This window comes from Cibotium barometz, chromosome 14 (genome assembly GCF_041138505.1).
Source record: "Cibotium barometz isolate CiBa-2024 chromosome 14, ASM4113850v1, whole genome shotgun sequence".
In the NCBI taxonomy this organism is placed as follows: domain Eukaryota; kingdom Viridiplantae; phylum Streptophyta; class Polypodiopsida; order Cyatheales; family Cibotiaceae; genus Cibotium; species Cibotium barometz.
In genome coordinates, this window is record NC_141059.1 from 43939486 (window position 1) to 43953674 (window position 14189).

The window sequence follows — 14189 nt, forward strand, 5'->3', positions numbered from 1 at the left end:
TCTAGAATACTTCAGTAATTAGTGTTTTGCATGGAAGATTTGTGCATAGCTGTGAAGGAATGTGTTGGATGGATATGATAGCAGGGTTGTCATGCAGGATAGAATTGTGTCGATTCACCCAAAAGTCTTCCAACACAACATCTTTTCCCGTGCAAAGAAATCCATGCAGAATATAGTACTTCCAGAGGTATATGCAATCTCTTTCTCTCTACCATCTTTTTAGGCAAGGTCTCCTTTGTGATGTGAAGAGATGCAATCTAATGTGTCCAGGGGGATGAACCAAGGACTGTTCAAGCTGCAGGCATGCTCCTAAGGCAAGGTGTTTGTCGACTAACTATGTTGGGTGACCTCAAGAAGATTGAGGAGCTTGCCAAAGAGTTTCAAGTGGACCTCAGCCTTGCTCGATTGATCGATCCAGCACAATCGGAAAATCTGACGAAGTATTCTCAAATCCTTTATGAAGCACGCAAACACAAGGTGCAAGAATCAACTCTTGTTCTACATAACCTAGGATTGGGGATGCTGTGTAAAACCCAATTCTATTCACTATCACTAGTTAATCCTCACTTAATCCTTAAATCATTGAGTTTTAAAATTTAGCAATTTACTGGACCATGCTATCTCCATGGTTAATTGGTGTGGTTATTGGACGTGATGGATGCTATCAAATTGTCTGAACGATTGCTAGGGCATGACTTATGATGAAGCTCACAAGAAGGTGGCACATGATGTTAACTATTTTGGGACTTGCATGGTTGCATCTGGAGACGCTGATGGCATGGTCTCTGGTGCAATTCATACGACTGCTGATACTGTTCGTCCTGCTTTGCAATTAATAAAAGTAAGGTGTCTGTAACCTAGTAAATCAATAAACCATGAAGTCCCCCCTCCCGCCACCCTCTTCCGCACCCCCTCCCTCTTCGTTTTCTTCCGTCTCAGGAGGCAGTTCTTTGTGTATAAATTTTTAAGGGATAAGATGCTTACACGACAAACAAATCTTACGCAACAAAAATTGTAATATAAGATGCTTTTGATTGTTTTGGAGATTTGTTTCACATTTTTGTTGTGTAAACAGACAGAACCAGGCCTGAAGATTGCATCAAGTGTCTTCTTTATGTGCCTTAAAGGCAAAGTGTTAGTGTTTGGTGATTGTGCAATAAATGCAGATCCAACTAGCGAGGAACTTGCATTAATTGCCATTGCATCTGCAAATACTGCAGCCGCTTTCGGAATTGAACCAAGAGTGGCACTCTTGTCTTATGCAACAGGAGATTCAAACTCTGGTATTGTTAATTGTTGTGTGTGTGTGTGTGAGCAGCAAGACTTGTTATGTGGAGCTGCAGTTTAGATAATCTCCATTTTCTTGTCTCCACTGAATTTTTACTTCCAGGACCCCTCATTCAGAAAGTTGCTGACGCTGCTACGATAGCCAAAAAGAAGAAGCCAGACTTACCTATTGATGGACCGTTGCAGGTAGCATCCTCTCATAACTTCAAAGTCTACATTCATTATTAGGTGGACTTATTAGCAGTGTCTAAGACATTGTTATTTGCTATTTTCACTGCTAATGGGGTGCTTAAAGGATAGAGAAACATAAAGAAAAGTGCTTTTAAGAATTAACACTCACACAACACAGCTATAGATAAACCTTGTGGTATTTTTTGATGGTCTTCTATACTGACAGTTGCATTGACGCTACAGTACGATGCAGCTGTAAACCCAGAGACTGCCAAGATAAAGCTAAAAGGAAAGACTAGTCCAGTTGCCGGCAAGGTTTGCTCTTATTCTCTCATTTGATAAGAACGGTGCTTTTGAGAATCTGGAGCACCCTTGTATGAGAAGTTGTTTGTTTTGTTTCATTAATTCTATGCATGATTCTTTCCCAGGCAACTGTTCTCATCTTTCCCGACCTTAATACAGGGAACACCACTTACAAAGCTGTTCAACAGGTAAGGGCTGTCTCGAGTCATCATTAAACAGTTATGCTTTCAGTTGGCGTTTTTCTGGATGAATAAGGCATAATAACCAGTCGCCTTTTCATTGCACATTGAAGACGTAAGACCTGGTAGAGGAGGTCCCCTTAGAGATCCACTGTCCCACACATCCTGATCAAAGTCAGACACACCCATTGACACAAAAGACCCTGTTTGATCTCATTGGGACTCTGGAGCGAGAGGAGATTGTACGGCCGTGGCACATGGGAAGTCTTAAAGTCAACAAAACAATGTATGGAGAGCTCTTGGTAACCTTTTTAATGGATCTGAACTTTATAATGATACCATTTATCACATCACAGCTAGTGAGAGGTTATGCATTATTGGATGCCCTTGAACAAGGATGCTTTTAAGCCCATTTTGAGAAGGTTCAAGCTGGCACTCTTTTTTGATGATCCTGTTGTCCTTTGAATGGATAGTGCACCATTTTGGGTGGTGGATGTTCCTTGGCTAGAACGGAGTCAGATAAAGAGACTACATATTATTTTGTTGATGGCAGTCTCTGACATTGGTGCAATAGTTGAGCCAAGAGAAAAACTTCAATGGCTTGTCATATCTTCCTCCATGCAATCAGCTGCTCATGGTGATTGATTATTCATGTGAACAGACCATAGGTTGGATGACTTCTCATGAATTTTCCATGGATGTATTACCACGCCAGGTTGTTGACCAAAGTAAGAGAAATGGAGCTATGATCTTCGACACTCCTGCCCCCTAGATTGGGTTAGCAACAGATTGAGCCTTTACAGTTGGCAGATATAGGAGGTGCCTATGTAGCTGCAAAGGGTTCCCACACTGTGCCACACTAGACAGACCATCGTAACAGTGTCACACCACCACACCCTAACAGTGTAACGCCACCACACCGTAATAGCATAACACCGTCACACTGTCACAGTGGGTCAACCTGGAGTATCACCTCTACGCATTCGGGAACCATCCAGAAGCAGAGGTGCATGCACCGGCATTGAAGGCACCGCACTGACACTCCAACGGGCATCTCCCAGAGATAGGAGATTCTACCAAAGGCAGCCACTTCGAGGGGATCTACCAAAGATAGTAGATGCCACCGACTCCACCGATTCCACCACTCCTTGCAGGAATGCTTATATGGTCCCTTGACTGATCCTGAAGGACATCCTTTGTCCCTCATCCATCATCCTCCATGCTTCATCCTTCATACCACTTTGTAGCCTGTGTTCTGCAGTCACTTGTCATTACCTTGAGCTGTGTGTCGTCCTCTTCATTGTGACCTCTGCTGAGTGTGCACGGTACAGTGAAGGACATGTAGCAGTGTTCTTGGAGTAGTGCAAGGGCTCTTGTCTCTCTTGCAGTCTTGTCTCTTGCAATCTTCTTGCTTGTGTTGTGTTCTGCTCCATAGCGTCTATTGTGCCGTGCTGTGAGCATCGAGATTCCGGACATACTGTCCAGACAAGAGCCACCACTTAGTGTGCTGGGCAACCAACCCTGCTATAGGTATACTAACATTTGGCACGCTGGGTGGGACTCTCGAAACTTGGAGCACCACTCATTCCTAATCCTCCTGCACCAGCCACCATGGCAGCAGCCCCCATAAACCGTCCTACTTGCCGTCTCCAACTCCACAATCACTTCGTCCACTGCTACATATGTGGAGAATATGGCCATTACCAAAGCTGCCTTCCCCTTCCTGAAGGTGCTCTGCTGTGCAGGCATTTGTCTGGAACTCCGTGGAGGATCTACTCAAGGAAAACACAATGACAGTGAACCTCTTTGATCTTCTCCAGATTAGCCCCCGTGTCCGAAAATGTCTCAGTGCACTATTGGAGCAACTCAATGGTACACCAACCAATTCTAGTGGTGGGCAATATGGTGGGTTTCCACTCTCCACAGGTGTTGCCGGTTGCATGGGTATCAGCCGTACTAGGACTTCCCTTACAGACTATCGGAGCCCCCTCCTCTTTGTGGAGATGGTATCCCATTTTCCGGGGCAATCATCGACGGTGGCATTGAGACGAACCTCATGCCAGAATTCACACTCCATGGCCGACCAATGGGAGGTGACCCCCAGCGGCCTAGTAGAAGGTATCTTTGTCATTATCCAGAGGATTCCATTCCTACTAGACTTTGTAATGATCCGGCTTCCTGAAGTCAGAGGGGCCTACTCATTACTCATTGGTCGTCCATGGCTTCGAAGTACAGGTGTTCTGCACAATTCGGGTTCCGATTGATTGTGGAAGAACTCCTGGACTGGCTTCAGGCAATGGAAAGCCTCACATCCTACATGGTGGAAGTCATTGTGGAGAGCCCCCAAAGAGGGTCAAACGAGCCCACCCAAGTCCCCAACTTGGGAGGACCCATCTCGAATCGAGCCAAGCATCGCTATAGGAAGAAGAAATTTCCTTTGGCCTCCACAACTCTGCCCAACTCCCAACTGCCAAAGGTTCCACCACCCTCCCAATTCCCGCTTCCTCGCCCAACATCAGCTTCCCTATTGGCACCCTTCCCTTGTCCAGTCTACTTCAGTGCTAAGCAAGCCTAGTTACCCTTAAGCTCCGCACCATCTATTCCATTGTCACTCTATTTCATCTCGGTCATCCTCACTTACCTCATCTTTTACCTACACCACGAAGGCCACCCTTGACTCTCCTTCCCCTTCTACCCACGCCATCGCGGATGTCCTTGATCCTTACCACACACACTTGCCCATCTCCTTGCTATCTTCACGACCATCTTCCACCCTCTACCACCATTGGCCACTTTGGTAGGCAAGTGCCACCTCCAATCTCTAATGGCCACAAGCCGCGTCCCATTCATTTACCACAAGGCAACCACAGGCCAACAACTCCTGTAACCCCACCATGTGGGAGGACTACAAGCCACCATTTGCACCCGATCACCACCTCTTTGCGAGTCGGGCATGCCGGAACCAGCAACAAGATCAACTCCCACAGAAACCCAATGCAAGTCCCACCCACCTTGGCAGGAAAATTTCGCTCTTAGCCTCTTAAAAAAAGAAACAAAACAAAACCAAGAAAAAAAAGAAGAAAAGAACAGAGAAGAAAAAAAGAAAAGCATCCCATCTGAGTTTCCCCTTTCCATCGACTCGGTCCCGGCTGTTTCACCATGCTGGAACAAGGCTCGGTAGCACTGTTCCGCGCCCTCACAACATCGCCTTCATCATTGGCTCGACACCCTTCAAGCTCGGTGTCATTCTCGCTCGGCCCTGTCACACAATGTGTGTCATCATTGCCGTTCTGACCCTTTGTGGCCTGTTGACATGGAGCTAGGGCACCGCCCCACCGCCTTCCTCCGTGCCCACCAATTGGTTCCTCCCATTGAATCACCTTTGCCTCACTGCCGACTTGCCCCCCCTTCCCTCGCAGCTCGTCTCTCAACCCCCCTCACTCACCCTTTTCTCTCTCCTCCCATGACTCAACCTGTTTTCTCTCTCTACACCCCATGACTCAACCCCACTCTCTCTCTTTCTTTCCCGAGAGGAGTTACCTCCGACTAGGCCTCCGCACTCTAGCGTGCCCAATGTCCCCGGCCGTCGGCCACGATCCCCTCATCAGCTCTAGATCAAGGACATGCTCCACCGCCATCGGGCTAACTTTCCACGTGACATAGTTGAGGGTGACCTCTCGGCCATACTCATGAGCCCGATGTTTGATATTTTCGAGTGGTATACCATCTACTAGGAGCTGATGCTGCTCTCATGTTTCTATGTTCCTAGTATTCCATGATGAGTTTCCATGGACAGTTTTGTATCACCCCAGTGTGATAGCTATGTTTATGTTTTGTTTCTGTTTTATTTTCCATTCCATGATGAGATATGCCATGGACATTATTGTATCACTGTGGTCTCATAGGCCATTATTGTATCAGTGTGGTCTCATAGGCCCATTGGGTCTTTAGTAGACGCCTAATATATCTTTCTTTCTTTCACCCCGTTTTCTCTCTCCTCCCATGACTCAACTCCACTCTCCACTTTGTCTGTCTTCCCCTCACAATCTCTCCCTTATCTTTCACGACTCATCTAACATCTCTCTCTCTCTCTCTTCCCCTCACGATCTTTCCCTCCTCTCTCACGATTTGTCTAACACCTCTCTCTCCTCCCGCTCACGACCTGTCTCCTCCCACCCCCTCAACGACTCAACCCAACCTACCCTCTCTCCCCCCTCCTCATGACTCATTTCCTCCCATTCATCGTCTCCTTCCACCCCCTCAACGATTCAACCCAACCTACCCTCTCTCTCCCCTCCTCATGACTCGCCTCCTCCCAGCCAATCCCCTTTCTCCCTCTCTCACGATTCGGCCAAAACCCCTTCCACGACTCACCCACTCTCCTTACCCCTCACTACTTGCCTGGTTTTTCTCAAACCCACCCCTCTCAACTCACCCCACACTCACCTCACACTGCCTTTCCCTGTCACAACTCGTCCGCGTTCCCTCTCTCCTCTCTCACAACTCGGCCGAACCACATCCGTTTCCCTACACGACTCGTCCTCTTCCCCTTCACGACTCGGCCGACGAGCCACATCCATTTCCCTACACGACTCGTCCTCTTCCCCCTTCCTCCTCTCTTCTGACTCGCCAAACCCCCTCTCTCTCTACCCCTCATGATTCATCCTTCCCCTCAAACCCCATCACTCTCCGCACGACCCAATCTCGCGACTCCGACCAAAAACAACCCCCCCCCCCCCCCCCCCCCCCCCGCCCGACTCGGACCAACCACACCCCCCTCTCTTGACCAACCCCTACTCGGCCACCCCCACTACCTCTCCACGGCTCGACCGCAACCCCTCTCCTCGCCACTCGCCTAAACCCCGCACCCCCTCTCGACTCGCCTAAACCCCGCACCCCCTCTCGACCAACTCTCTCCCAAGACTCACCCACCCCCTACTCAGTCGCCCCCCCCTCCCCCCCCCCCCCCTCCCCCCACCACGGCCGCCCCCACCACCTCTTGACGACTCAACCAAAATCCGTTCCCTTACGACTCACAGGTGATGAAGCTCTAAGGTCTCATGGCCCCTTGTCGCTTCATGTTTTGTATCTTGAGGATTGGCTTGAAGAAAACAAAAACATGAAGCAAAATGTAACGATTTGGCCCTGCTAGCTCTATTTCACATGATGAAACCCATGCCCGGACTCTAGACAGGTGGAAGAAGACATGGGGACAGGGTCCATAAGGTTTGATTAAGAAAAAGCACCAGTTTTGGTCAAAAAGCAAGAAATCAAACTAGGTTGACTGCGAGCTAGGGGCACCACTGGCAAGAGGAGACTAAGCGGGACTGTCGCTTTTCCAAAAACTGGCTCTAGGGCCAAAAAGCAAGGCCCTCAAGTTAGAAAAGAAAAAGCTAAATAACTTTGACAAAAGTTGAGTAGTATTTTATTATTGAAAAGCAAAAAGGGAAAAGGAAAGAGTAAAAAGGCAAAAGCAAAGCATGGATAAGCTTTTGGCAAAAAGCAAGGCCCTTTTCAAGTATAAAAGAAGCACGAGCCTCTATTGAGCATCAAGTTGGAGAACAAGCTAGGCTTATAGTGGTATCATAGCAGAATTTCTCTTGAAGAAACTTTCTTTGGGTGACAGAACCGTGGTAAGAATAGAGGGATACCAAGGGACTAATAAAGGGAACAACTTCAGGATGGGAACCAGGGTCATCACAAGAGGATCATGACTTTCACAGCAGTTTAGGCGATTTCTTAGAGACGAAGAAGTCCTTGCTTGGAGAACCAAGAGGGAATAGGACCAAAGAAGGACTCAAATGTTTAAGATTTCATCAAGGATCGAGCCACCAAAGCTGAAGGCCTATCTTCGGGCCAAAGCAGTCACCATTGCAGAAGGATCTAGAACTACCCGGTCTATTTCTCGTGGAGGAAACAGGGAGGTTATTCCCACGCCTCCTTTCTCAGATGTAGCTTCTTTGGGACAGGTAAGGGAAAGGAAGGCAAAGGAGACTACATCAATTGGCAAGATGGACTTCAAGCTGGGAGAGAAGAGCGTCAAGTTTGATGCTTTTCATGGAAAGCAGGATACCAATAAAGCTTTATCCTTTGTCAAGTAATTTGATGTTGCTTTTGGGGGTGACGACTACTCTGAAAAGTCAAAGCTTCGCATGGTTTGTATGCATTTGAAGAATGCCGCCTTGAATTGGTGGCTTAAAGTAGTACAAGAAGTTACCGAGCCGAAGACATGGACCGACTTCAAGACTTTGTTCAACGAGAAGTTTCTACCCGCAAACTTTGAAGCTAATGTGTAGAAGGAATGGGATGAGGTAAAGCAGAAAGTTGGTAAGAATGTGTCATACCTGCAGTTTCTTTGGAGTTTACTTGACTTCTTATATCCCCATTCCATCACTGATGGAAATGCGTAAGTTTGTCAATGGATTGCAACCTAAGCTTATGCAAGGAGTTAGACAAAGAACGACAATCAGGATCCACCTCAAAGGAAGAATTTTAAAGACTGGTCTCCATCGAGAGCCGAGTCTCAAAGAGGAGCAGAGTGAGAACAAATCTCCACTCTTTTGAAGAAGATGGTCCCTCAAGCAACGTGAAGAATATGCCAAAGAAGGGAAGTGTTTTCAATGTGGAAAGAAGGGACACTTGGCTGTAAATTGTCTTGACAAGCTAAAACAAGAAGCCAGACAGATCGGAAGATCATCATATTGACATCACGCCACGGAGCTCATCAAGTGGTTTGTAGTGGATGCTAGACCATTGCAAGTTTTTACAAAAGAAAGTGGTGGGATCTTTGTGGACCAAAGTTAGAACAAAATCCTTTGAAGCATCGAGACTTAATGCTAGCAAAGGACCGGTGTTGGTTATTCTAGACCTTTTTGTGGTTGAACATGATGAGATTGCATTGGAGTGGTCTTGAACCAAGAAGGCCATGCTGTGGCCTATGAACGTCAAAGACAACAAAGAAGCAGATCATTATCTTGGAGACTCCTGAGCCATGTGGTTTCTATGGGTTACCATATGGATTTCACTTTGATGAAGGATCCTTATGCTACCAAAAAGGATTTCAAAGATGTTTTTGGAATAGATTGAAGAATAAAGATTTGGTGACTTTTTATGTCTTCAAGTAGGGTTTTCTTATGATGCAAACCCAGGTTTTGTGTGATAATTGAGGCCAAAGTAATGGAAGAGTGCGATGTTCGTCCCTACATGGGGCATAGAGACACCTTGACTACACTTCAAGCTTTGGAGTGATGAATGCAAAACACTTCATCTAGAGCAAAATGATGAGTTGTGTCATCATCAACCTCAGGCCAGCCAAAATAAGATATGATAATTGACATTGTCAGATGCAAGAATTTGGATGCTTTTGCAAAAAAAAAGAGCAAGAAATATTCAGTATTTTGTAAAGAATGAAGTAAGAAATCTTCAGTATTTTGTACTGTAGTAAGACTAAAGAACTCAGTCCCATCGATTTGGAGAACGTATAGAATGTGTTGCTTAATGCAGCTAACGAGTCCCCTGTTTGACACTATCGATAAGCCTGGACCAGCCAGGACTACCCTCCTCACCACAAAGTTGGGGAGGCAAGTACTTGATGGACTACAATTTAAATCATTTACTCATGGCTTTGCGACTCGTGCACCAATCGTTGCTGAGGTCTTCAATGAAGTCACCTGCCAACATTACTCTAATGGTGGTTAGAGAACTATTCTCAAGGCAAGGGGCTTTGTGGATCTGCAGATGTGCCAAAAGATCTTGATTGGGAATTTTAATACCCAAGATTCTTGGCTTAGTGGTAGAGTCATACCTCGTTGATATTGATGTTATGTACCTGATGCTAACCGTAGGGTTAACAAGCCCAATCTTGGGTTACGGGACCTTGAAGATTAGTCCAGCATGCTGATTAGATGGGCTAGGGTGTTGATTAGTGTTATCCCATAAGGTATACCTATTTATAGGGATTTAGTGTCTGTATAAGTGGGGTGAGCCTACTGAATGGACTATTGTATTATATGATGTTGTTAGAGGATAGAAGCATGTGCCTAGGCATAGGCTTGGGACATGGCCCACTCTGAGCCTTATCCCTTGTGCTCAGAGGTGGTCTGCCAATGCAGACCTACGGTTGGGTGCACAACCCCTAATTTGGGAGCTACTTGCGGTTGTCTTGTGTTTAGGAGATCCATAAGCGTAACAATTGAGCAGAAATATGATGGGGTTCCAGCCCTGGGATCGCTAAACACTTGACCATTGCTTCACCCATGGAGTGGTTATGGAGGCATAAAACCAAAGAGGAGAATTTACTAACGGTTTGTGGATTTTTGTGAAGCATCCGACACTAGATGGATGCATGAATTAACTAATAAGACCCAGTTAAGCAGGCATACGTCTAAACAAAGCATGGATGTGAGTTTGTTTCATGTGCTACTGACATCGATTCTGGAATATGATTCATGATTCATGATTTTACCTTCTGTCACCGAGTGACCTGTGGTTTGTCTAGGTAATAGGGTGAGTTGCCAAGGACTAGCTCTGAGCTGGAGGCTGCAACCTATCTGCCCTTGCATAACTCTAATCTTGCTATTTTCACATGTTGTAAGGCTAAAGATATGCATGCTATGTATGTTTTTGACATTTTACAGATAATGATAGGTTCTACCATGTAAGAGCCAAATCTGCATATTTTTGACGTGTAAATGTTTTTGAAATGCTTTGTATTTATATGAAACATGTTTAAGACATTTTTGAAACGTGTTTTAAAAAATGGTGTGTGCAAATGTGCATCACCAAAGTAAAGTCCATTCCACACTGGCAGCATGGGCTCCGGCCTCGTGGGGCCTAACATCTGGATGGATAAGGATGATGATATCACACCCACATGAGCTCTCCTTTTCTTGTACTGACTTGGAGATGTATCCTCCATGTATTTTCACATGTACTCACATTCTCACCATAGTGCACACCATGCTCAAGCTGATGGTGATGATGATGAGATAGACATACAGCTAGTCTATCTTTTTTATTTTTCAGTTCTGTTAGTCTTTTTCCATGGTCTGGGTCTTTTGGAGACGTTTAATATAGCCTTCTTTCTTTCTTTCTTTCTTTCTTTCTTTTTTCCCTGTAGCCACCAAGGGTGCCCACATGGTGGACCATTCACCGCAACAGACCATCCACCACAATGTGATTGTGTGACAGCGAGTCAACGGAGGCGCCAAGCATTGGATCAGCAAGTGGAGATGCACCACCACAACGGACACAAGGAGGTGCATTGAAGGCTCCAACGGCATCGACTGACACTCCACTGCATCTCCAGAGATAGGAAGTTCCACCAGAGGCTATGCTGCTACCCAAGGCATCCACCAAGGATATGAGATGCCACCGTCTCGACCTCAGGCATATATGGCCCTTGGCCCCCCTTAGAGGATATCCTTATCTTGCAGCCTTCATACCACTTTGTACCCCTTGTTCTATCATCAGCTTGTGCTGTGTCGTCCTCTTCAGTGTGAACTCTGCTGAGTGTGCACGGTACAGTGAAGAACATGTATTAGTGTTCCTTCCACTGTCTCGTCTCTTCTTGCGTTGTGTTCCACTGCATAGTGTCTTCTGTGTTGCGCCATGAGCATCGAGGACTCCGGACATACTGTCCAAAGAAGAACCACCACGTAGTGTGCCGGGCAGCCAGCCTTGCTACAGGTACACTAAGATTTGGCATGCCTAGTGGGACTCTTGAAACTGGGAGTCCTGATAGCTCACCCTGTCCTCTGCGTTGCGTCCTCGTTCTGTGTCGTGTGGCATCCTCTCTGCGTTGTGCCCTCTTTGGGTGTTGTGTCCTCTCTGCATGCCCAATACACACTCCCGTGGTAGTCCGGTGAGCGCATCCAAAAGTCCTCTCTCAATATGCAGCTACAGTTGGAAGAGGTTTAACTACTTGCCACCCAGGGAACCTCCTCCGCCCCTCCCTATGGCGGCTAACCTTGGTAACCCCACCCTTGGCAATGCGGGAGGCCAAGCCAACCCTCTTGGTCCAGCCAATCCTCCTGGTGCAGAACCCCTTTCCACGGTGCTCGGTCGAGTCAACGTCAAGCTTTCCACCTTCAAAGGATCATCCACTGAGGATGTGAATGACCACATCCGACGGTTCATCTCCATTTGTAAGAGCCGGGGTCTTGAGCAGGAGGATGCATTCTTGGTGCTCTTTCCGTCCACTCTCCAAGGTTCTGTAGACAAGTGGTTCAGTCAGTTTCCAGTCGACCACTTTACAGACTGGATCACTCTGAAGGACATATTCCTCTGGAACTTCCGTCTTGGTAACTATGACCTGGACCACATTCTCCAAGAGCTAGGGAAGCTCCAACTGCTATCAGGTGAGAGAGTGTCGGAACTCATGACACGGACCACGGTGCTCGTGGCCCGCTTACCGACTTACCTTGGTGACTTCATGGTGCTTCAGTGGGTGACATAAGCCTTACCTAGGTCCACCCAGCAGAAGATTGGGGAGAGTCGGCCCACACCACCAACATTGTTGGAATTACAAGAGCTAGCCTCCCAACTTGAAAATGCACGACTCATGTTTGAGCGTGATGTCGGCTTTGCACATCCAACAGTGACACAATCGGATGACCCGGTGGCTGAGCTGAAGCGGGAGCTGGAGGCACTCAAAGTGAGCTAGAAACCTCCTAGCGAGGAAAGTAACTACCCAACACGAAGCGAAGAGGGACTGTGGTGTGCTATATGCTAGTCGCGTGGACACATCGTCCAAGAATGCCCAAAAAGGAAGTACTCCTCCTTTTCTGAAAAAGGAGGACATGAAGATAAAGATTGCTACTACCTCAAGGGTTCCGTCAACTCCATCAACAACCTCCTCCTCATCCCGCCTCAGCAGTCCCCAACCTTGCCCATTATGTTACAACTGCCGTTGCCGTTCCACAACCCTTCCATGCTGCTACACCTCCTCCTTGCACACCTTCTTCCTAGGTGACCTATCTTCCACCACTCATCCCAAATACTCTTGCCTCAACCACCATGGCAGCAGCCCCTGTGAACCATTCTATTTGCCCTCCCCAACGTCACAATCTAGCACCATTGGTCACTTTGGTAGGCAGGTGCCACCTCGTATCTCTAACGGCCATGCCTATAACTTTTGTCCCATTCTAGTACCACAAGGCCACTACAAGCCGACAACTCCTATAACCCCACCATGTAGGAGTCTTTCCTTTCACTCTTAGCCACCATTCCGCACCCGATCACCAGTTCTGCGAGTTGGGCATGCCACCGTGTCTGGAACCAGCAAAAACCCACCACAAGCCCCACCCACCTTGGCAAGCAAGTTTCCCTCTTAGCCTCTCACAATAAAAAACACCCAAAATAAATATTAAAAAAATAAAAATAAAAAATTCCCCAACTATTCCCTCAACCATCCCTTGGTTCATCCTCCAACCCCCCTTTGTTTCCTCCCATGCCATCCGCCTAACCCTCCTCTGGTTGGACGTCCTCTCATCCTCTCACCTCTGGTGGACATCCTCACTAGTGGATGTCCTCTCCCTTGGGACATCCTCATTGGGCGTCCTCTCCTTTGGGACATCTCATTGGTGGACGTCCTCTCCCTTGGGACATCCTCGCCATGGGATGTCCTCAACTTGGGACATTCTCGCCACCTCACCTCACCCCTCTCTCACGGATGTCCTCTCCACCTCAACTTGGGACATTCTTGCCACCTCACCTCACTCCACTCTCACCGACATCCTCGCCACGGGACATCCTCACCACCTCACCTTCCTTGGTGGATGTTCTTTCCACCTCAACTTTCCCTAATGGACATCCTCACCACACCTTCCCTGGTGGATGTCCTCTCCTCCTCAACTTGGGACCACCTCAACCCCGGGCCATCCTCAACTTGGGACGTCCTCAACCTCGGGCCATCCTCACCTTGGGACGTACTCCACCCTGGGCCAACTACGAACCTCCTCAACTTGAGGCCATCCTCACCTTGGGACGTCCTCCACCCCGGGCCATCCTCAACTATGGACCTCCTTAACCTCGGGCCATCATCACCTTGGGACGTTCTCAACCTCGGGCCATCCTCCTCAACCCCGGGCCATCCTCAACTTGGGACGTTCTCCACCCGGGCCATCCTCAGCTTGGGACCTCCTCAACCTCGGGCCATCCTTAGCTTGGGACGTCTTCAACCTTGGGCCATCCTCGACTTGGGACGTTCTCAACCCCGGGCCATCCGCAACTTGGGACGTCCTCAACAGC

General features: G+C 47.7%; 1 protein-coding gene across 3 annotated transcripts in view; it reads left to right on the forward strand.

Moving 5' to 3' along the window:
* Positions 1 to 14189, forward strand: part of LOC147632053 (uncharacterized) — a 58742-nt gene that overhangs the window by 22696 nt on the left and 21857 nt on the right. For 2 of the 3 annotated variants that reach the window (XM_086808638.1, XM_086808639.1), the window contains 7 exons: positions 98 to 187; positions 271 to 477; positions 689 to 841; positions 1076 to 1283; positions 1391 to 1473; positions 1702 to 1773; positions 1887 to 1949. In XM_086808638.1, coding sequence (XP_086664764.1) covers positions 98 to 187; positions 271 to 477; positions 689 to 841; positions 1076 to 1283; positions 1391 to 1473; positions 1702 to 1773; positions 1887 to 1949 — 876 coding nt within the window. Of the gene's footprint in view, positions 1 to 97; positions 188 to 270; positions 478 to 688; positions 842 to 1075; positions 1284 to 1390; positions 1474 to 1684; positions 1774 to 1886; positions 1950 to 14189 lie in introns of those variants that run through there. The other variant, XM_086808640.1, reaches the window with a different exon arrangement.